The 24,411-nt window shown below is 34.3% G+C and overlaps 3 protein-coding genes across 4 annotated transcripts in view; 2 read left to right on the top strand and 1 right to left on the bottom strand.

Moving 5' to 3' along the window:
• Window positions 1-400: 400 nt before the first annotated feature.
• LOC134242939 (cilia- and flagella-associated protein 107-like) lies at window positions 401-2,082 on the top strand. Its single transcript, XM_062725140.1, has 3 exons — window positions 401-606; window positions 895-1,183; window positions 1,637-2,082. The coding sequence occupies exons 1-3, from the start codon at window positions 502-504 to the stop codon at window positions 1,903-1,905; spliced, it is 663 nt and encodes a 220-aa protein (XP_062581124.1). The 5' UTR covers window positions 401-501; the 3' UTR covers window positions 1,906-2,082.
• Window positions 2,083-4,598: 2,516 nt separating this feature from the next.
• LOC134242938 (dnaJ homolog subfamily C member 16-like) lies at window positions 4,599-20,689 on the bottom strand. The gene is made up of 13 exons (XM_062725139.1): window positions 20,537-20,689; window positions 16,331-16,397; window positions 15,279-15,490; window positions 15,033-15,166; window positions 13,812-13,996; window positions 13,414-13,674; window positions 12,973-13,103; window positions 12,533-12,722; window positions 11,838-12,029; window positions 10,814-10,881; window positions 8,570-8,716; window positions 5,992-6,156; window positions 4,599-5,715 (listed from the first exon to the last, which is right to left on the bottom strand). The coding sequence occupies exons 1-13, from the start codon at window positions 20,677-20,679 to the stop codon at window positions 5,322-5,324; spliced, it is 2,289 nt and encodes a 762-aa protein (XP_062581123.1). The 5' UTR covers window positions 20,680-20,689; the 3' UTR covers window positions 4,599-5,321.
• Window positions 20,690-21,065: 376 nt separating this feature from the next.
• The window catches only part of LOC134242944 (ATP-dependent RNA helicase DDX19A-like), a 16,546-nt gene continuing 13,200 nt past the window's right edge, over window positions 21,066-24,411 (top strand). For both annotated transcript variants that reach the window (XM_062725146.1, XM_062725147.1), the window contains exons 1-2: window positions 21,066-21,133; window positions 21,726-21,793. In XM_062725146.1, the coding sequence (XP_062581130.1) occupies window positions 21,734-21,793 (60 nt within the window). In that variant the 5' untranslated portion in view covers window positions 21,066-21,133; window positions 21,726-21,733. The remainder of the gene's footprint in view (window positions 21,134-21,725; window positions 21,794-24,411) is intronic.

Genomic DNA, 24,411 nt, shown 5'->3' on the forward strand with positions numbered 1-24,411 from the left:
TCTTTATACGCACTGGTTTTCTGATATATTCCATCGTGAATGCAGATGTATCAAGTATAATTAAGGACATCCTCCGCGTCCAAATAGATCATTCGAAACTCACAGGTGATAACGCTAAGAAAGACTGCTTTGTGAAAGATGATATAGCATGGAGAGAGAGAGAGAGAGAGAGAGAGAGAGAGAGGAATCAAAATATGATATGCTTTTAATATGGTATACATATATAATGGATTTTATTTATTTATGACTCCTGCAAAGAAACATACTAAATCAGCTTAAATTATAGATATTTATCTACATAAACTCTTACAACTTTGAAGGAATTTGGAATGTATATATATATAGTTTACTAATCACGGGTTATTTTGCGTTTCCGGATTTTGCAACGGTCTGGTTTGAAAATTATACTCTCCTTGTCTTAGCAACGTTGTAGCGACACCGTTTCATGTGGAAAAATCGCCATTGTAAATCAAGTTTTAAAGAACTTTAAAAACTTGAAAGATGGCACAGGGGGATCCTATGAAGTGGCATATGCCTGGCTGGAGAATAGAACAGCGGTTTTCACCTGGCGTATTGATAGGAAATTGGGGAGAGGAAAGATACACGGTAAGTTTCCCGCAACATAAAATTACACGCCAAAAGTGCAGCTGTCATCTGATTTTTCCTTATTTCATATGTGATAAAAAGGGATATCTTTAAGAAAATTTAATGTCCCCTTTCTCTTTCTATGTATTGTCAAAAACTAAGCATATTTAAATGCAAGTAACCCCCCCCCCCCCCACCTGACTAACCGCAGTAAAAATACATTTATTAAAATGTATCTAATGTATTTATGCGACACAAATGAGATGTCACATGAATGTTTTTACTTTATTTACACCTTTGCATTTATAGTTCAAGAAAGGAGATACAAAACATAACAGCACACACAGAGTTGACTTCAGAAACTATGGAACATACAAGCCAGATGTCATAGTTCGACGAAAGGCTTTAATGAGAAATGATGGACTGGGGCAGGAACATATTTTCCACCACCATGGAGAGAAGTACAATCAGAACAAGATCTCGTGGTATGATGAGCAGTACAATGGCCGATACAAAGAGAACACACTACCATCCTTACGTGACTGGAACAGTCACAAGCTCTCCTGGGCACCAGAGAAATCCGATTATCCCCTACAGGGTATAACTCTAAACTTTTTCATAAAATTGTATGGGTTTTTAGATACCAGTAATCAAGGATTTAAGGGAACATATCTTTGCTAGGCAAGGGTTTTTGCTGTGCTCCCCAGTATCCCTAGCAGCCATTGTCTCTCACTTTGATGATGAAAGGTTATGTCAAAAGCTTAATGTATAAAGTCTTATGCCTATATATATATATATTTTTAATTATCAATGTGAGAAATAAATACTTATTACTGATACATTTGTGTTTGGAAATTGAACTTAATGATATATCGATTTGTGGTCCTTTATCTTTCTTTCTTTGATGATGATTGGCATAATGTCAAACACTCAGCTGCATTGTCTTCCAAATTTAAACCTATATGTCAGTATATAAAATTGTTAGTTGTAATTTAAATTGATAATTTAGAATTTGAGCCTAAATTGTATTTTATTCCTTCACAATTGACAGGTAAGGCCACAAACTTTGGACTGCATGAGCAGCTACAATCCAAATGGAAGGACCAGATCGCAGATGAAGTCAAGGGAGATTACTTGTCTACCTACCAGAATTCCTATGTAGGACCCCCCAGAGAGAATCTGGTCAGGAATAGGTTTGCCATTTCTAAAGATATGTCTACAACTTTACATCCATACAACAAAGTCAACAAAGACCTTCACTTGAGAAACACAGTAGCATTCAAATCACCCGAAAAACTCCCCGACTTAGTATACACATAAAACTTGTAGTGGTCTTTACTTTCAATGAATGTTTTTTCCCCTAATCATGTAATACTCATTTTAAACTGTCTCTCCTTAATATTTTCCTTCATCATCCTTGTTTCTAAAATGATAAGAAATTTATGTATTAATTCATTTTTTTTCATTAAAGAACTCTTTCATTTCTGTTATAATTCTGTCACACTCGTCCAGTATGTCCCATATACTTGTCTAAAATATACCATATTAAGATAGCTATTGTACTATTTCTAGTCTCTATAAGTGGTTAAATAGTACTTGACAAAATGTATATATTTTTATGTGGCATGTTTTGTTTTTGCATCTGTCTGCTAGCCTAGGCATTGATAGGTTTAGAGATTATATAGTTAGTTAAGTTTGCAGTATTAAACTTCAGTATTGTATTCGTGCCAATGTATATATCTGCTGGTTGTTAATTAAATCATATTGTGTAAATTCTCAAAACATGCACATTATATTAATTGTTAAGTTTCATGACATTGGTGAACTTATGAGCAGAGTGACTTGGGTTTTTATTAATAAGTCTTGAACGGTCAATCCATGACAGTATTTTTAATTTTGGAAATGTGATTTATAAATACATTTTATGTGATACATTACATAAACCAGAGAAGGCTCAATGAAATATACTTTACATTTGCGGTGATAGTGTATCAGTATTTCTTTAAACCAAGTATTATACATTTTTGTATGGAATAACATATTGTTCTGAATCAAATTTGGAAGAGAATGAAGTACTTCTGAATTCTCGCAATCTTATAATACATGTACAGATCACATAAAAAAATTTTGTTATACTTTTAAGTTAATTAATATATATTTATTAACTGCTGATTAACAGTTATTTTTTAATTCCAATGATAATGTTGAAAACAATTATGGAAATATAATTTTTTTTACAGTATAAATATACTACCGGTACATTTATATCCACAATTTTACATAATCTTACTTCTTTTTGATTTGTATATTCCTTTTTTGTAGCATACATATTTCTGTTTTGTAAGGGTTTACTATTGTTATATAATTCCATACAGTATTTCAAACATTTATAACAATTTGTTTGCAACCTGTTTGTTTTATGTGCTTTATAAAATGCACCTCAAACATTAAAGTGTTTTCATTATACATACAGAAATTGTATTTTTATTTTATCTTATTTTTTTGACTTTATTCATTCGAACAAAAATCAAACAACCAACAGCACAATAAGAGGATCACAATGCTCAGCTACTTTGAATTATTATTTTTTTTTTTTGCTGCCCATAAAATCCCAATTCCAGCACCATCGTAGGCCATCTGTTGAAGTATCATGTGTCTGCATGACTTGACCAAATTTGAATCTTACTTCATAAGGATACTTGTACATATTTATTATTTTACAGTGTAAAATTTTTTTGGGGCATAAAATTCCTTTATAAAACCTGGTCCCAATTTTGTGACCCATTCCAAGTCCTAGGTTTTACAATTTGAACAAATTAAATGGAAATAGTGGTGCCCCCGTGTCCATAATCTGAATGCTATAGACATCAGTCTACAATTTATGACTTTTTACTGAAATTTCAGCTTTTGGCCCAGTAGTTGTTGAGATGTTTCTTGAATGACCAGACATTTGCACCTATTTTTTGTTTCCTTTTTAATTAACATAAGACTTGATCTTTTAGTTGAACAAACTGTAACTTTCTTCATCCAAGGATGATTTGCAGCAAGTTTGGTTGAAACTTTATATCTTTAAAAATGAAAAGTTTCCATATAGAATATAGTTACAGAACAGACTTTATTAAGAAAAATTGCAATTAATTCTGTGTTAGGAACCTGTTAAACTAAAAGAGAAATTGCTTAAATATCAACTTAACTATCACAATTTACCAGTAATAAGATAAATGATTAATCAAACCAGTTTTTTTTATAGAAACTAGTAAATAAATACCCAGTAGTATCAAATGTAAAAATTTTAGCTGAACAAACATGCATCTAATTAAGACATAATTTATTTATCTTAATAAAAATACATGTATCTCAAATATTTTCCACTTTATCAAAAAGATAACTTTTATACTGAAATGTCCTGCTGCATAAAAGTAAACAACGATAAGGGGAGGGGGGGTCTTCTGATCAATAAAAGTTAAATATGGATGCTAAAAACTTTGTAATTTTTGACTGATCAATATTTGGTGAAATGACACAGGTACATGTACCACAATGGAGACTTGAGTTGACTCAGAATCAAGGCATCCACATCATCCATAACCCAAGTTAGAGCCAAAAAAAAATGTGTTCCCCCATTTCTTCTTTTTTATACAAATATGGACTTGAAAAAAATTTGGCACTTCTAATCTTATATTAGGTCAAGGTCATAGCTAATAATCTAATCATATTTTTTTCTGGCAAGTATTAACTCCCAATATGTCTGCACTGCAGGACCAGACTTAGCCGGGAATTACTAGTATTTCCCATTCTCCTGGGGAATATGATTATTTGATTACTGAGTATTTCCAGATTTTTGCCAACTCAGAAACAAGAGTCTGTCATTACACATTCTTTGGATATATGCTTTATGTTAACTTGAAAAGTTGTGAACTGGGTTAAAATTGTACATTGAAAGCAAGGAAAGAGATGGACCAATCAAAATAGGTGCTCCCCTGGGACCTTGCAATAAAAAAAAACACACACACTTGAAATACAATATTATAAATTCACTGGGTATTTTGTATTAAATGACAATTAAAAAGGCAAAGAAATGGATAATGCTGATTATGCATGGTACTTGAATCTTCCTTTTTTTGGCAGGAACAGTATTTAGCTGCATAAATAAGACTCTTTACTGAATAATCAATTTTGATTTTGCATCAAATATAACTATCAACAAATTAAAGAATGTAATGCACATCTGTATATCTTTGGAGTTCTGATAAGTTACTATTACATCTTGATTAAATAAATAAATAAATGATATTGACAACATTGAGCACTATTTGACCATTAATCATCCCAAAAACTAGTGTTCCATAGATGCTCATAAAAAAAATTGTGTTCTCAAAAAACAAATTGGATTTCGTACCTGAGAAAAATATTTTGTGCTACTGTATATAGCAAACAGGGCTTAATGGCAACAAATCAATGCACAATCTTTCCAGTGTTATACAAAAAGGCCATGTTGTTGAACATATCTCAGGTTTCTCATATTTGTGATAATTTTTGGTTTTTCAAACCACATAAACTAAGTTTATACAACAATAAATTATATATATATTAAACAACAATAAAGAAAAAAACGGAGATCACATCAAGAAAAGGCTTGTAGCAAGCACAAAAAAAAAGATCACAACGATCACACATGAACACAATGGCATCAGTGGTATAAAGGATAAAAAAGGTCATTAGAATAAGGATGTTCCTCACACTGCTCTTAGATCCGGCCAAGAGCTGACTCGAATTTTCCTCTGAGATCCATCGAACACTTTGTCAAACCAGTCTATCAGTCCATCTAGAAGTTCCTCTACGAGTATAACTCGTGAGTCCTGGTCGCTGTCCGAGTTTTCATCCGAGTCAAACATTCCAATGGCACTAGGAATATTCTTCCCACTTTGCCTAATCCACTTTCTAGCCTTCTTGGGCTGGTATATATAGTAGTATTTACGCATACCATTCACAGCTAACACTGTGCCTATACAGTTGTTAATGTTTATGTTCTTTAGTTCCACTTTATGTCCCACACTGTCCTCCAGTAAGTGAGAGTACCAACCAATGTAGCTCTCCAGTCTCAGAAAGGCAAATGACAGACCACTGTATCTAAAATAGTACAAGTACTTACACAACACACTGTGTAATAATACATGTATTACATATATACATAAATTATAAATCTCTGTAAATCCTTTAGTTCAGTTGATCACAAGGTAAAAATATACTGAGAATTTCATTTATAAGCAAACTAAGTAATCTATACAAGTACACATACTCGTTCAGCAAATCTTACACTTAACAGATGCAAGTTTAATCCTTATAAGTGAATATTTTCAGAAATTTTAAAATCAAGATCTGATGCTCAATTTTTGAATGGCTTACCTGGTCAGAGGGAGAACAATTTCTTTGTACTTATTGAGAAGTTTATCCCCAGATTCGTAGTTGACCAGTAAAATCATAGTCAGTCCAGCCTCAGAGTTCAGAACGAGAGTGTCGTATGTGTCAGGCGTCAGTTCATACAGGTTTACTCTCTTCTGGTCTGGAGTCCTAAAGTACAAAAAAAAAAATCATATATGAATTTAATCAAAAATAATTTTTTTCAGAACTTGTATCTTTTTCAATTGCAAGGTTAATACAATCACTACATGTATTTTTTTCATGTTCAACACCTTCCTAAATACAGATATTCAGTCTAACTGCTGCATGACTAGACACAAATGACTTATCAATTTTATAAAATCAAGAGCTTTCAGACCTTATTTGAAAAACTTGCAAAAAGTCTAAATTATTGCTGAAGTTTACCAATCTACATGTACCATTTATCTGATAAGAAATTGATAAAAAAATGAAATTCCTTAAATCATTTTAGCTATACAATTTCATGAAAAAGTTTAAACAAACATAAATATACTTTGTACAGTAAAGTTCTCAAACAAGTGCAGCTCAGGTGAGCTAAAAATATAATACAGTGAAACCTGTCTAATTTGACATGCTCTCGGAGACAAATTTTATGTCGAATGGACAGGGTGTCGCATTGCACAGTATACTAAAATGGAAAGTAGTGAAATGGGAAAGAAAAATGCTGCCAAAATTAACAGTGTGTCGGATTGCACAGGTGTCTGATTAGCAGGCTTGGGGTCAATTACTTTGAAATGTAATTAATTACTTTCAAATACATTGATAATTTTGTCAATTACTTGCAATTACAATTACATTGATTTTTTCAAATGTAATTAATTACTTTCAATTACTTTGACCAATGTAATTAAATACATTTCAATTACTTCGGGTTTTATTTTTATAAAAAAAAATAAAGATTTTTTTAAATAAGATTTTTTCTTAAGCGTCGAATTCGGACTTTCATTCAGTGTTTTTGTTCTTGGGTATGATAGGGGTTCACACCTGGTCAAAATTAGACCTTTACCTTATAATGAGTGTGACACTCTGTATAAACAAATTAAACATTATGAAACAATTATATTACAAACATAAGCCCATGCTACACCTGTCCAGTATGGTGTATGGCAAGATCTTTTTTGTAATTTTCTCAAATCCATATTTTTTAAGGAAATAAATAATATCTATCACAATTCCATTCATTATTTTCTATCTGAAAATGAATAGAATACAGGTAAATCTAAAAGGGGATGTAGTTAGTCTAATTGCTGTAAAACAAATTAACTATCTAAACTATCATTGTTATTTGCAAGTGGAAATAAGGAGAACTGATCAAACATGGGAATAAGTAATATAAACCCAACAGTATAAAACTATATACATGTACATGTATATGTATCAGTATAAGACACCTTTTTAAATATAAACTTTAATTTTGAAAAAAGTAATTGAAATGTAATTGAAAAGTAATTGAAAATACATGACCTTTTTTGAAATGTATTTAAATACATTCAATTACTTGTAATTGAAGGCTCGCTCAAATACAAATTACTTCCAATTACTTTGAAAAATGTAATTAATTACACTCAATTGCAATTACTCTATTCAATTACCCCATCCCTGCTGATTAGACAGTTTTCACTGTAAATAAATCATTTCTGTTGATAAGAAGGTTCAGATTTGGAATTTTATACAGGTGTTAAATATTTTGTCTTACCTGGACGGGGGTCTGGGTCAGACCTTACCTGGACGGGGGTCTGGGTCTGCTCTTACCTGGAGGGGGGTCTGGGTTTGATCTTATAAAGGGTAATAATCTTACCTGGAGGGGGTCAGGGTCACACACTGGACGGGGGTTGATCTTACCTTAAAAAATTTCTCTTCAACCTGGAAGGTCTTATCTGGAGGGGGGTCAGGGTCTGATTTTATCTGGACGGGGGTCTGATCTTACCTGGACGGGGGTCTGGGTCTGATCTTACCTGGACGGGGGTCTGGGTCTGACCTTACCTGGACGGGGGTCGGGGTCTGATCTTACCTGGAGGGGGGTCAGGGTCTGATCTTACCTGGACGGGGGTCTGGGTCTGATCTTACCTGGACGGGGGTCTGGGTCTGATCTTACCTGGACGGGGGTCTGGGTCTGATCTTACCTGGAGGGGGGTCTGGGTCTGATCTTACCTGGAGGGGGGTCAGGGTCTGATCTTACCTGGACGGGGGTCTGATCTTACCTGGACGGGGGTGTGTTTATATTTTTGTCTTGTCAATTAACATGGAATGATCTTACCTGGACGGGGGTCTGGGTCTGACCTTACCTGGACCTGGGTCGGGGTCTGATCTTACCTGGAGGGGGGTCAGGGTCTGATCTTACCAGGACGGGGGTCGAGGTCTGATCTTAAAATGATCTTACCTGGATGGGGGTCGGGGTGATCTTACCTGGATGGGGGTCTGTTATCTTACCAGGACGGGGGTCGAGGTCTGATCTTATCTGGAGGGGGATCGGGGTCTGATCTTACCTGGATGGGGGTCGGGGTCTGATCTTACCTGGATGGGGGTCGGGGTCTGATCTTACCTGGACGGGGGTCGGGGTCTGCTCTGTCTGGGCTGTCTCTCCCTCAGCTGCTCCTCCTCAATCTGCGCCATGGTAGACATAAAGTAACCCATACCAAACACCATAGCAATAGCCATAAACAGGGTCAGGACTGTCACAGGGTCCATACTACAGACAAATGGAAAATGTAGTTAATGTATAAATATAACCCATACCAAACACCATAGCAATAGCCATAAACAGGGTCAGGACTGTCACAGGGTCCATACTATAGACAAAGACAAAATGTAAAAAGAAAAAAGTGAGCTAGCTCACATACCCCACGCTCCCCCAAAACTTGACGGTGTAACACATAATGAAAGGCACAGTGCACTTTAAATACATATTATAGATCAAAAAGGGCAATAATTGCAAAAAAATCTTCACATCAAAATGTCTTGCATATGAGGACATTTAAATGTGGAATGAAGTTTCTAGATAAATAATGGAATCAAAATTTCTTGGCATTATACAAATCCAAACATTAATCTGAAGTGGTTGGAGGGGGGGGGGGGGGGGGGGGGGGGGGGGGGGGGGGGGGGGGTGAGAAATTTTCTTGAATAATAGGCAAAACTCTTTGGGATAAAATAATGGAATATGTCCTAAATATCTGCATAGGTTGACGAAACTATGTACAAAAGTTTAAGAGGAGTGGTGCTAACAAACTGTTCATCTTTATATTCAAAATATGGCCAAAAAGTCTAAGTTGGAAAGTGTGGAAATTCCCGGAAAAATAAAGGAATCGGAATTTCCTGGTAATATGCACATCTACACATTGTGTCCTTAGTACTTGCAAAGTTTAACGAAATTCTGTGCAGCGGTTTATGAGGAGTTGTGCTGACAAACTTATCATCTCTATGTAAGAGGTATGGCCAAAAACCTAAGTTAAAAAGTGCAAAAAATCCCAGAAAAAATAAAGGCATTGGAATTTCCTGGTAATATGCACATCTAAACATTGTGTCCTAAATACCTGCAAAGCTTGACGAAATTCTGTGCAGTGGTTTATGAGGAGTTGCGCTGACAAACTGTTCATCTCTATGTAAGAGGTATGGCCAAAATCCTAAGTTTTTAGTGCGAAAAGTCCCAGAAAAAATAATGGAATCGGAATTTCCTGGTAATATGCACATCTACATATTGTGTCTTAAATATCTGCAAAGTTTGACGAAATTCTGTGCAGTGGTTTATGAGGAGTTGCGCTGACAAACTGTTCATCTCTATATTCAAGGTATGGCCAAAAACCTAAGTTAAAAAGTGCGGAAAGTCCCGGAAAAAATAACGGAATCGGAATTTCCTGGTAATATGCAGATCTACACATTGTGTACTAAATACCTGCAAAGTTTGACGAAATTCTGTGCAGCGGTTTATGAGGAGTTGCGCTGACAAACTGTTCATCTCTATATTCAAGGTATGGCCAAATGCCTAAGTTAAAAAGTGCAGAAATTCCCGGAAAAATTAATGGAATCGGAATTTCCTGGTGATATGCACATCTACACATTGTGTCCTAAATACCTGCAAAGTTTGACGAAATTCTGTGCAGCGGTTTATGAGGAGTTGCGCTGACAAACTGTTCATCTCTATATTCAAGGTATGGCCAAATGCCTAAGTTAAAAAGTGCTGAAATTCCCGGAAAAATTAATGGAATCGGAATTTCCTGGTAATATGCACATCTACACATTGTGTCCTAAATACCTGCAAAGTTTGACGAAATTCTGTGCAGCGGTTTATGAGGAGTTGCGCTGACAAAAAAAAGAGGACTGACTGACGGACTGACTGACTGACTGACTGACTGACTGACTGACTGACGGACGGGTCAAAAACATTATACCTCCCGCAACTAGTTGCGTGGGGTATAATTAATGTATAAATATAACCCATACCAAACACCATAGCAATAGCCATAAACAGGGTCAGGACTGCCATAGGGTCCATACTACAGGCAAAGGGAAAATGTAATTATTTTACAATGCCTCTAGCAAAACAAAATGTGTAAAATGGAAAATTACCCCCCCCCCCCCTTTACTTAAAAGATTTATTTAGGGAAAAACAGGAACACTGTCAAATCATCCTGGTTTGTGATAATAATTTCATATACACTGTACTGTGCACATAAGACAAATTAAATCGCAAATTTAACACCCCCCCTCCAACCCATCCCCCATACCAACATCATCGGAGTTCCGGGTCTCTGATACTGAAAAGAAATCAATTTTCTCCTTATTTACCTACCTTGTTACAAATAACCACAGTCTTTCTCCCCAGTGTTGAAATCGATGAAAGATTCGAACTAAAAGATGCTGCAAAGAAAAAATAAAATGTCAGATTTAAAGTCCAGCAAAGCAATGAATATGCACAATATTTATTGAGAAATACATGTAATTACATCCTAACATGTGTACTTTTTCTCTCACAATCAGTATTTAAAGAAGTACTGGTGTAAACCAAGTAACTTCACCTTGAGGATAAACAAGTTCAGATTAGAAATGTTCTCTCTACCAGAATATGCAGATCAGACTCTGATTCAATATGACGTAAAAGTATAGCTGATAGTCTCTGGTCATTAACTGAATCATGTTGTCTTTCTCTGATTTACATTAAGCATATTAAATGGTACATTTGGTTGGGGTAGTCTACTGTGAAATCAGTAGCAGTAATATAAACATGGTCAATGAGTCTCACATTTAAAGAGTATACATCACACTAGAACCTTTGTAATTCTATTAAGTAAAACAACATTCCATGTAGAATGGTTGAAATACTTGATATTCAAACTTTGCATTTTTAATTTTATTTGTCAAATTCATCTTATTAAATCATAATTAAAATTAGAATTAATTTTTGTTTTTTAAATAACAGCAATGCTTCCCATATCGCGACAGAAGCACACCTGTGTTAAACCTTTGAGATACATGACCATTACACAGAAGTGCCTTTAGCAGGAACTTGTTTAAACATAGAATAAATACACTGGATTTTTTGTTGTTGTTGTTTATTATTCTTGACTACCAGTAATAATCTTATAACTGACACTTTATTTTATTTCTGAAAATGACTTTCAGGGGGATATGTTAAATTGGAATGTGACCTATCATAGAAACACATGCCACACTGACCACAGTGATCGATATAAAAATACAGATTGTATTATCTTTGAAGCAAAAATTGAATATAAATTAAATCAAAGTGCTTAAGAATTACAATTTTACTATTTTTTTCCCCAAACATCTTTTAAGACTTGTAAGTGAATCCTTACCAAAGCATGTTCATTATGAAATTCAGGCAGTATGGTTCTGTAGGTCAGAGACTCATCAGAATTTAACAACTGTTTAACCCTCATTTCCAGTTCTTTCTGGAGATCATGCATGTCTGAATCTTTTGTTAGGGCATTCTTCAGCCATTCATAACTCAGATGGTTCTTCTCTACTCTCCAGATGATAACCACATTCTGTACAAAACAAAATTAACCTCTTCTCACAATTATTGATCACTGAAAAGTTGACAAGAAAACAATGAAAAAAAGAGTATGTCAAAATATATTCTTAGTTTCATATTCATATACATTTGTAAGATACTATAAATCACTTTTTATTTGCGAGAACTTTATTTGTCAAAGCTTAATCAGAATTTAAGTGTGCTGTGAAAATTTAATTTCCGTATAATATTATTCCTTAAGATTATATAGAGCAATAACCACAATTCATGAAAATTTTGTCTCGCAATTAAGAGTCAATGACTATTGAAAAGAAAAAATGAAAAAAAAGTGTCAAAATATATTTAGTGATTTGATATAGAGAGCTCTCTGGAGCTCTCTTGAATCTTTCAGGTGCATTAAAAATAAATGCAAAATTCAACTGTTTCTGAGCCTAACTTTTTATATAAGAATTATCCATATCTACAAGGATGTTAAAGAAATTGATAGAAAACTCCTCACTGACAATAACCCCCTACCTTTTCTGCTCCACTGCTATCTGATTCCTCGTTCTCATTCAGGGTTTTGATGATGTTGGCCTGAGTTTCTTCATACATGTATGTGAACCTCACCCTCTCATGGTTTAAGAAGGAAGACTTCTGCAGATATCTCCTGAATTTCGTCCTCTCATTCTCTTCACTCTTTTTGGTAATAAGCACCACACATAACCTGGAGATAATCCATCATTATTTGCTATTGTGGAATAACAATTACATATCAGACCTGATTTTATATTTTTGACCCAGAGATGCATATGTACATATGTGCATTCTATAAATACTATTAATCCTTGCAAGAGAATTATATGTCAGTTATCAAAAAATATCATGAGAACTGTTTAAATTTAAAAAAATCTAACTACATTTATATGTTTTAATACTTTTTGTTCAGTGTATTAATGAATTTGCATGGGCCTTACTTTTTGCGTTTGGCTTTCAATTCTGCTGGACAAAGCTGCTCAAAATAAGTCTGTGAAGAAATCCGTGGCAGTAAGAGAAACTTGTTTGACTCAATGACTTCATCAATGGTAGAACGCGACATCTGCTGCATCTGTTAATACAGAAATCATAACAAGTTAAAGTGTCATTTTGGAATCTTTAAATATGTGTACAGGTGGAAGTATACATCCTACACCATTGTGAAATATTGTTTTAAAATTTATTTATCAACAGTGTATAAGTTAATTTCACTGTTTATATTTTTGCTCCAAAATATAGGAAGGATTGGCATTTTCAATAATAAAAAAACTTTTGAAAACAATTTGAAAATAAATAAGCTATATTTGAATGATAAAATAAAGAAGGAACTAAAAAAAATACAATCATTGGAAATCTTATTAATTAACATAATATCCTCCTACACTGAGTGAAGCGACAGGAGACTGACTGTCCTCGTTGAACATTAACAGACTTTTATGTCCACTGTGAAGGTTAAACTTTCTCAGGATTTTGTACACATCATCAGAGTTGGTGTTGACATGCCCAAATGTTACAAAACTTTTGTAGTAAAAGGCTGGGGCCAAAAACAAGGCAGAAATTTCCTCCTTTGGAGAAAAGAATATTCCCCGCATGCGGTTGTCCTCCCACCCACTCAGGAAGTCATCAATGTTTCCATCGTTTATCTGTGATCAAAAATAAGATTAAAGCTACAATAAGTATATTCTAGTCCTAGAAAGGAATCATAAAAGTTATGATTACACTATCATTTTATATAATTCATGTATGAATTTGACACATTTTAGTGCAAAATCAAGCTTACAGGTTGAATTAACTTATTTGGAAAGAGCCCTCTGACAAACTGTCTGAGGTTGTGAAGCGTGACACGCCCCCTGAAGTCTGTGACACGCCCATTCAACACAGCCATTATCCTTGGAACTCGAGTAGTTCTCAATTCCACTGCCAATCGCTGTGCTTTTCCTGCATGGAATGTTCCCATACCAATTCCTAGGCAAGTTAAAAGAAAACATGAGAGAGTTTATACACCATTTTCCTTGTAAACAAGGAAGCATATCAACCTATCATATGTACATAATCGGTTGTTAACTAGAGATATTGTGAGGATATTTCAAATTAGGGAATTACTATCTTCTAATTTGGTATTTGCTACCGTTAATGCTGATTTAATGGTCGCAAACTGAGTTTTACCGGCGACACGTAGAGGATATTGTGTGTATATTTAAAATCACAAAATAATGCAATCCATGCATTTTGTTTGTTGTTTACGTCCGTTACATGTAGGTATATGAAATACGTCATGGAGCATTGTGTAGTGCCCAACGTCACAATGGAAAATTAATTGTAAAAATATGACCTTGTTTTACAAAACAATTGCATTAAAATGTCCAAACAACTAAAAATATGGTTAAAAACTTTGGTTAAAAATTGAAACATCTGGTTATAAGTAAACTGGGTGAAATATGGACATCATATAATGGTTCTGTCATAGAAGTTTACAATTTTTCTGCTTGTGGCCTCAAATTTGTCACAATGACCTCTGGTCACGTTAAGACACACCCTCAGATCAATCAGAATAATCTTTGTATGAAGTATGATATTCATTAGTTCTCTATTACAAAGCAGCCAACACAAAAATTTTATACTTTTCTTTCAGTGACCTTGAACTTGCCAAGATGACCTAGGGTTAAGGTCTATTTGAAGACACGTCCTGTGGTCAATAAACAATCTATGTACCAATTATGAGCATCAAATGATTCTCCATTAAAGTTAAATTATAACCAAGACAAGAATTGTTAGTTTTAAGCTTTTTCTTTCAGTGACCTTGAACTTTACAGAATGACTTTGGGTTAAAGTCATGACATAAACTAAGGCCATAAAAAGTCTTTGTACCAAGCAAAAGCTTCCATTGATTATCCATTAGAAAATTATAGCCTGGAAGAGATTGCATGGGCAAAAGGTAAATTTACAGGTACCTGGTATATGAAAGTTGATGTTTATTGGCAACTTAGGAACTTATTCTTACCAACAAACTCCAGTTCTTTAAACAATTTTTCAAGAACAGGCTCCAAATGAACACATTCATAGCAAAACTCAGCATAGGCATACAGAACATATGGCTTCTGGTGACTATCAGGTAATATTTTTGTTTCATAAACTCTGTAAAAGAGAAAGCATACCATATATTTTTTCTATTTACCAGTACTTTCTTTTGATAACATTGAAAAGAAAATACTGCATGAGGAATGTTCTGAGTAACTGTGGTTCTCACCTCATGTTTATGTTATTCTTCTCAATGAAAGTATCTGTAAATCCTGATCCTCCAAATTTGAAGTCAAACCCTCCAAAATGATGAAAGAATCCTTCAAATGGATCTCCAAATGGGTCACCAAATGGGCTGCCCCTGCTCTGTTGTCTGTGTTCTTTAGCTGAGGTGTAACCAAACTTGTCGTACTGACTTCTTCGTTCTGGGTCCCCCAAAGTCTTAAGACAAAAATTAGATATGGTAGCTGATATACAAATTGCATTTTCATCACTGACCCCCCCCCCCCCAAAAAAAAGAGGCCCATGGGCCACAACGCTCACCTGAGTAGCATTGGTGATGTCGTTCTTTACTAAGATGCCCCCCGGGTCACAATTTTAACAATTTAGAATCTACAGATTCTCTATTGTGGCCCCGCCCAACCCCCGGGGGTCATGATTTGAACAATTTAGATTCTACACTACCCCAGGATGCTTCCACATAAGTTTCAGCTTTTCTGGCCCAGTGGTTCTTGAGAAGAAGATTTTTAAAGTTTGTTCCAACATATTTCTATGTAAAACTTGGATTCTCTATTGTGGCCCTGCCCAACCCCGGGGGTCATGATTTTATCAATTTAGATTCTACACTACCCCAGGATGCTCCCACATAAGTTTCAGCTTTTCTGGCCCAGTGATTCTTGAGTAGATTTTTTAATGACCCCACCCTATTTTTGTATTTTCTTTATTGTCTCCTCTTGTGAGGGGTCTTGGCCCTTTATTTTAACAATTTAAAATCCCCTTTACCTAAGGATGCTTTATGTTTGGTTAAAATTGGCCAAGTGGTTCTTGAGAAGAAGTCAAAAATGTGAAAAGTTACCGGACAGACGATCGGACGACGGACAAAATGTGATCAGAAAAGCTCACTTGAGCCTTCGGCTCAGATGAGCTAAAAATTCAGCATATTTTACACTATGTTTGCAAAAACTAAATGTATTGTATTTTCTTATGCAGTTTGAATTCAGACACTTACATAAAATTTTAAAGCAAAATTCCTTTGTCATAAGAAGTAATATTTATTTTTACCTCATATGCCTCATTGATTTTAGTAAATTTATCTGCTGCTGATGGATCTTTGTTTTTGTCTGGATGCCTGTAAAATATAAACAGGTATTTTATAGAAGATTTGTAGCAAAAATTAATTAATTTTTTTCACCTCACAGCCATGTTAAATCACAAAACTGATGGAGATTAAACAACCCAAAATTTTGGCAAAGCTGCATTCAGTTGGAGCTACTGAGATCAACTTTAGATATATGTATCCCAGGAAAATTAATGTTATAGCATCAACACTTCACCATAAAAAACATCCTCTACTCTTTAGTAGCGTATATACTCTTTATGGTCATCTCTATAGGGGATAAACTAGCTAAATTTGATTGTCTGTTGGATTTCATTGTCTGTCAGATTTCAGAAACTTCAAATCAAGCCAGTTCATTGCTTGTAGAGACGACAATAAAGGGTAAGAGGTGGATGAAATATATTGGTTAAACAGGTCTGGACAATTTCCAAATATGGAAGTCAAGAACAATAACCATGAATTGCTATAAATGCACAGAATAAACAAGGTGCTTATCCTCCTGACCAATCAGATAACAGCATATAGACAAATCACCAGAAAATAAATAAAACATGTGGTTTTAAACTTTTCTGCTCAAAAGATTTTTTTAGAACAAACTTTTTGTAAACTTTATGCGTATTTAGGAATGAAACAAACAGCATAAATGACAATTCTACCATGAACAAACCTGACTTGAAAGGTTAGAATAAATTCTAACTGGGATATAAAAGCTGTCAATAAGAGGTAGCTATCCCAAAAGCTTAACTCGTGTTAAGAAATTTGATACAAATACAGCAGATTATCAGTTTTTAGAACCTGGTATGAAAATATTTTCGGATGGGAATATTTTTAACATTTTAATTATTTCCTGAGTGTTTATTACAAAGTTGTCCAGTTTCTGGTATGCATGGTAATGGTAAGTTATGGTGAAAAATCATTAATCTACATTCTCTTTTCTTGATGTTTAACACATTTTTTGAGTCCATTTCGAGAGTTTATAACATTGTATTCAGTGCTCATGAAACCCGTGATATTTTATAACTACGGTCTTTACGATGAACATGTGTATGCAACTGACCTATACCCATGAAAACTATGCAACATTGATGGAAATCAGACAGCTAAGCAAAATTATTTTTACTTACAGAGGGTATGTAATGCAAGTGTTATTATAAATATAATTGATAATAACTTGACAGTCTGATCTGTTCCTTCGTAAACTAAACAATCGTGTTGTTACATGCATTTATCTTTTTTTTTTCAAGATGAAGATAACAAGTTTGTTCACGGTAAATATGTGGGGAATATACCTTATTCTTCCAAACTTGTCATCTTACTTCTTGAATCTTTTTTGAAGAAAAAAAAATCTACATGTTTTCTTTTTGTTCCTTGTTTTGGGGTGTGTAAAAATACTGCTGTCTGATTGATAGTTATGTGTATATGATCATGATGTATATTCATAGCAAATTTCAGTTATTGTTCTTGACTTCCATATTTGGAAATCATCCAGACCTCATCTGTTAAAGAATGTTTCTAAAATTAGGGAATGAAAGGTAGTTGATTGATCAATGCTGTAAAATGGAAAAACTCTCCCCAGCAGTGCGCAAAAAAGCTTGCGCTGTAAATTGCACCTATTTTGCATTACAGGATTTGTAGCATTATGGTCAAAGACTAATACAGTGGACCTTATATAAAACCAGTATCCGGACGATTTTTCATCGGAACGAAATTTTTAAATGTTATTCTGTCTTGTTTAATTGGGCATTCAGATATCCGGATGCTTCACATATCCGGACAAATTAACTGGGAACCAAAGCGTCCGGATAAATGAGGGTCCACTATATATAAAACCATAACTGTACAATTCTGCCACTACTTAAATTCTAGCTGCAGAACTGTAGCTCTCTGATTGAGAAATTTCGGACAGATAAAGCAGAGAGCTATAGCATGTATAGATCCAAGTGTTGTAAAAACCTTTGATTTACGCCGACGATTTTTTGTCACTCAATTCGGGTATTTTTTCTTGTATTTTAATACTTTCACCAACTCTAAAAATGGTATTTAATAATTAATCATACATTTAACTTCAATTCCGGATAATTTACTTACCTTTCAACGCTAATAAATGAATGTTTGTGGTTACGGACGTCGAAATTTCTTTTAAACCGACATTACAAAACTATATACAGGACTGTTTCGGACGGTTAAAAGGTAAATAAACTTTAATAAAGTATCAAAAAAAAGAGTTAAATACATAATAATTCAATTTTGTTTATATTCTAGTCTCTCATTGGTTGATTTCCAAAAAGGAACGCAAACCATTTCTTAATAACCTGGTTTGGTATGGGGACACACCCCCTTGACAACCAGCTGAATCATCTGTATCCATGCAATCCTCTCATTTCCAGTCCATGGGATTCATAAAAAAATCCAGATTTAATAAATGTGCCTTTAACTTCAAACAGTAGCTTGATCTTACCTCATGTAAACAAACATCATGGCTGCTACATCTGTGTATCAGTTATTACGTCCCCTTGTTTCAAATCACTTCCGTTACTAGGGATGTATTATTGAGCGGCAAATTTGAACTCATAAAAAGCACCACAATTTTACACCCACAGTTGTTCAATTATTTAAAAATTAAATTATAAGGAATGACTCTATTCAGTTTACGCTTTTTTATAATCCGTGAAGCTTCGCGGATTATAAAGCGTAAACTGACCCAAACCAGGTTATCATCAAATAATTTGGCCAAGAATTAGAGTCATTCCTGAAATAAATTATAGGATACAATTCTAAAAGCCAGAAAAAGATTAAACTACACAAAATAAAAACCTAGAGTAGCGACAAAAAATTGTCGGCATAAATTGAAGGTTTTTACAATGCTTGGATCTGTAGCTCTCTGCTTTATCTGTCCGAATTTTCTCAAGCAGAGAACTCATACATGTTAACTCTCCCGATTTAGGCGGGAGTCTACCGCTTTTTCACTCCATCTCCCGCCTACCGATTTAATTCAGAAATCTACCGCTTTTCTACAAAAGCTGCGTCTAAAGTATTTTTGGTTCGCTTGGGTATCCATTTTTGAAGCCACTCTCATAAAATCTCGCTAGATATCGCGTGATTTGACTCGGAATCATACAAACGCTTTTTTTGTACATAGATTTCAAGCACGGATTTGACAACGACAACAACACAAGACTACCAGTGATTACATTGGTTACGATAAATTAATCAACATCCCTGCCATGAAAAAGGAGATACAGCTTTTAAGAATTAGATGAAAACATTTGACATCGTCTTTAAAAGCACAGAAGCTCACAACTTAATCAATAAAGTCAATAGAAATCACTCGATTGACCAAGCCATGTGGCACATCTCTACTTTCGTTTTCGATCATCGCGGGAAATCTGATTTATATAACGAAAGATAGGAACTTGTTTTAGATATAGATTAAACCATGTCATCATTTGTTTTGTTTAAAAACTGAATGAACATTCAGAATTATTGCTTCTAGGCTATATCAGCAAAGATCACTCTTCAAAAGGCTAAGTAAAGCAGCCAACCCAAGCAAAATGATGAGCATGAAAAATATTTGAATTTGTACAATTTATGTCAAACTTAAGGTGTTTCTGTCTTCTTCTTTGCTGTTGATATTTAAGATTAATTAGTGTAGGTACCTGATTTCATTTAAGGCTTATAATATACATGTATATTACATGAAAGATATCGATAATCCAAGCGTTAAACAACACGCGCGCAATGCTACCGCTTTTGAGGTCTGAATCTCCCTATTTTTCATCACAATAGGTTAACATGTATGGAGAACTACAGTTCTGCAGCTACGTAAATTCCATGTCATGTGACATCAGAGTTTAGACATTCCAAATGCGGTTTGACTAGCCCAGTCTAAATTAATACTAAATAACTAAGTATCTGCAGTACTCACCCTAACAGTTGCACCGTCAACATATTAGCTTAATCAAGAGATTGTGCTGGACCTGTTGACGGCACAATCTAATCTATCTAAACTTATTGGCCATCGTGTGGCCTTATAACCCGTAGCAGCAGTTCTTTAGTTTTGTCTTCAAATCTATATATCTGCTCGATGGTTGACTCTTGCATCTGAAATTTGAGAAGCAAGATGAATAGTTATCACTAACGGCTATGTTTACCATTCTCTCGCAAGGTTTTTGTAGGCTTGCTTTATTTCTTTGGTCGACGCTGATCTACGAATTCCAAGGACATCATACAAATCCTCATCTGCAATACATTCCACAAAAAATAAAAGACAGAAAACTGCTGAATGACACTTCATACTCCTCAGAAGCTTTCGTCAATGTCAATTTGAAGTTTTATTTTCGTATGAAAAAAGTTGTTTCTTAAAGCATTTTTCTAACCAAAATTACTTCAAAGATGATTGAAAAAAATGATAATGATAATAATTTTTATTTATGTTTATAACATTTTAACGAATATTCCGATGAGAAATTAATTTAAAACATATAATAAGCTGAAAAAAAATCAGATAACTCGAACGTAACTTATGTCGACCAAAATATTTTTTTCAAACTTCAAAAGCATAATTTTATACCAATCATTATGAAAAACCTCATAAGAGTAAACATCAATATTTCACAAAAGTCAGTTTTAACTTACATATATTTATTTAAATAAGTTTAAATAAGAGCGAATTTCATTCGTACAAGTTAAGGACAATTTCAAAACAGAAAGTTGAATTCAGAGTATCGGGAAAAAAACAAAAAGGTAGTGTAATGTCACAGTGTGTGTCCATTTTATAGAAACCTGGTCATTAATCGTAAATATATAGACATATTTGAATATATTCTATATTTTTAACAACGACTTTTGTATCAAGAAAACATCTTGTTCAACGGAAAATTACGAACTACGCAACACACGTGTGTGACTAATTGTTTTCAATTTATGAATCATTCGAAAATCAGTCAAATATGACAGAAAATACGTATTTTCTTTTTATAGAACGAATAATGTAAGAAATTGTCACAAATATGCTTTTTTACATCATACTGTATCTGAAAGTAAACAAGAGTTTAGTATTAAGTTAATTTTTTTTTAAGTAAGTGAATAAGTAAATACTAAATATTTTTATCATATTTTGTGTATACAATAATTTTACATTTATTAGACAAATAAATACCTTTATAGGTACAACACCTAGCCAGACTTATAAGTTACTCTTAGCAGTACATTATATGTTTATTATTACACATACGTGTGATTTAATTTTTATGTCATATCCATATAAAAGTTGCTGTAATATGATTTTGACATGATAAATGATTTAATATGAGTGGATTAAAAGTATTTTATTCTCATCAGACATAAAGATGGCAGACCTAGACTGGGGAGCTGCAGTGGACTCCCAGGAACAGACGTTGACAAGTCAGGTAAACCATAGCGGCTCGTAAATGAAAATTGAAGTAATAAGATTTTGAAATCACTTTAAATACACATAAAGAGTTGTTTCAGTAAAGATTCTGACACTTTAAAGCAAGAAATATAAATACCATGTTTAAAAACATACCACTACTACACCTATATAAATAAACTCTACCACTGATGAAAGGTATCATACATGTAAATGGAATAAACATGGCCATGCAATTCAGCACCTGTTTTTGGACTTTGAAGCATTAACCTATTTCATTGTCATGGTTCTATTCCCTGGAGTTGATTTTGCTAAATGTTGATAATTTGATATGTTTATCAGTTGCCATAACACATTAAATCAACAGAAAACAGATACATTCTCTTCAGTTTGGAGGGTCATCTCTCCAAAATGACTTTGAAGGAGTTGTTTAAAATAAAATATACTAGATGCTGTCATGAGACAGTAATACCCGCACTAAGGTGTTTGCCTCTAAATGCACACTTCTTCATATTGGGCTTTACCACGGAAAAAGTCAATATAATTCAATAATTTACATAATACATGTATTCTTCAAATTGAGCATAATATGCTCAGGTGACCATGTAGCTGCAGATCTGCAGCGTTATGGTTTTATATATTTGTCTTTGACCATAACGCTACAGATCCCCATATGCAAAAAAGGTGCAATTTACGGCGCAATATTTTTTTGCGCACTTTTGGACAGAATTTCTCCATTTTCTAGCATTGGTCAATCAACTACCTTTCATTCCCTAATTTTAGACACATTCTGTAGTCAAAATGTATATTTTGTCCACCTCTCAGCCATTTATAGTCATCTCTACAGGCAATAAACCCGCTTGATTTGAATTTTATGCAATCTAACAAATAATTTTAATCAAGCGAGTTTATCTCGTGTAGAGACGAATATAAAACGTTTGGAGATGGATAAAATATACAGATTAGTTAAATAATGTGCCTAGAATTAGGGGGTGAAAGGTAGTAAATTGACCGATGCTGGAAAGTGGAGAAATTCTCCCCAGAAGTGCGCAAAAAAATATTGCACCGTAAATTGCACCTTTTTTGCATTACAGGATCTGTAGCTTTATGGTCAAAGACTAATATATAAAACCATAACGCTATACAGATCTGCAGCTAGTGACCATGTTACCCATGGGCCTCCATCTTATAGGTATTTCATATTCTTTATTCATTACCAGTCGGAAATTAGACAACAGAATTAAATTAATGATGTAAATTAGGTTTGATAAGGGGGGGGGGGGGGGGGTGGCACATAATTGGAACTTTTAAATATATTTTCTCATATAGATTAACAACAAATAATATTATTCAAATTAGTGTAAAGCGTTTTTGATGAATTTTTCAAAATGTGCAAAGTTTATTTATTTATATTTGATTAGGCAGAAACTTCTTGAAAGCTGCCATATACACAATCAATTTAGTCAACCCCGACCCCTCTCCCATCAACACACACACACAAACACACCTTATTTGCCTGTTTTTGGAAATAGGCCTAGATGGCAAAGTTAAAATAAAACATGTTTTGTAAATGATAATTTTCAATTTGTTCTTGCACTACACATGTATCTGAACACCTGCATCACACTGGGCTTGCGTCACGTACCCAACTTAAGTACTAGTTTTACCACTGGCATTATCATTTTAGATTTCACTGCACGTGCAGTAGGCTACTAGTGTGCATCATTGCATACATGTCAGTAGGAATTATTTTATTTTGTGTTTTAACTGGATTATATTTCATGAAGATAACAGTGCCTAAATAATGACAATCGGTAAGTACAAGTTTTGGTATAGATTTGGGTAAAATAGTCTGAAATGCAAACGGTTAGGTTCAGCATCGGATGACCTTTGATCCTTTAACTTACAATAGACGAATTTCACAATCTGAAGAGTTATCCCCCGTTATCAACGTTACATTCAGTTACAAGATCAGAATTTTTTTTCTGGGAGGGAGGTGGGGGAGGGGGGGTTTTCCAGACCAGAATTAGCCTGGTTCCCTGTCCCTGTTTTGCTTTATATACTCCGCGTCACTAGGGCCAGGTGGAGTACAATGGAATCCACCTGGCTCTCCTGCCTTGGCAAGGATGAGACAGGGGACCAGGCTAGACCAGAATTTCCCGAGAAGCAAAAAAAAAAAAAGAAGTTATGGTTGGGTCTGTTTTCTAGGGTGGAGGGACACTTAGGGCATCCAAAGTCATTTTTATTTCCTCCAGTATGTATTATAGTCCTGCAAATTCCAAGGGGGGGGGGGGGTGTTGAGGGGGGGGATCTCCCAATCCACTTCCCTGTCCCTGTAATGACAAATGATCATGTGACTCCTAAATAGTAGGAAACTTTTTCCATTTCACTATATATAATTTTGTTTCTTGTGTTATTATGTTATGTAAATTTAATGGTATAAAGGTTATGAACCCCTAGAGGTCATCCCCACTTTCCTAATGAGCTGAAATGTTCACAATATGACTGCATTAAATTGAATAAAAGTGCATCAATGATAAGATTACTTGACATTTTATTCATGAATTTGTGTCAACCTATCTTCCTAGAATTAGGAATGAAAATCATTCAGAGACGGACCACATTAAACTATTTGTA

The sequence above is a fragment of the Saccostrea cucullata genome, unplaced genomic scaffold (assembly GCF_032062105.1).
Source record: "Saccostrea cucullata isolate Sc308-1 unplaced genomic scaffold, CSIRO_AGI_Scuc_v1 ctg128, whole genome shotgun sequence".
Classification (NCBI taxonomy): domain Eukaryota; kingdom Metazoa; phylum Mollusca; class Bivalvia; order Ostreida; family Ostreidae; genus Saccostrea; species Saccostrea cuccullata.

Excerpts from the sequence above, each read along its gene's own strand:
- LOC134242938 (XM_062725139.1), bottom strand. The coding sequence starts at position 20,679 with ATGAAGTGTCATTCAGCAGTTTTCTGTCTTTTATTTTTTGTGGAATGT. Across the intron at positions 12,030-12,532 it reads ATAGCAGTGGAGCAGAAAAG|AATGTGGTTATCATCTGGAG; the intron begins GTAGGGGGTTAT and ends TGTTTTGTACAG. Across the intron at positions 8,717-10,813 it reads CTGTGGTTATTTGTAACAAG|TATGGACCCTGTGACAGTCC; the intron begins GTAGGTAAATAA and ends ATTTGTCTGTAG.
- LOC134242939 (XM_062725140.1), top strand. The coding sequence starts at position 502 with ATGGCACAGGGGGATCCTATGAAGTGGCATATGCCTGGCTGGAGAATA. Across the intron at positions 607-894 it reads GGGGAGAGGAAAGATACACG|TTCAAGAAAGGAGATACAAA; the intron begins GTAAGTTTCCCG and ends TTGCATTTATAG. Across the intron at positions 1,184-1,636 it reads ATCCGATTATCCCCTACAGG|GTAAGGCCACAAACTTTGGA; the intron begins GTATAACTCTAA and ends CACAATTGACAG.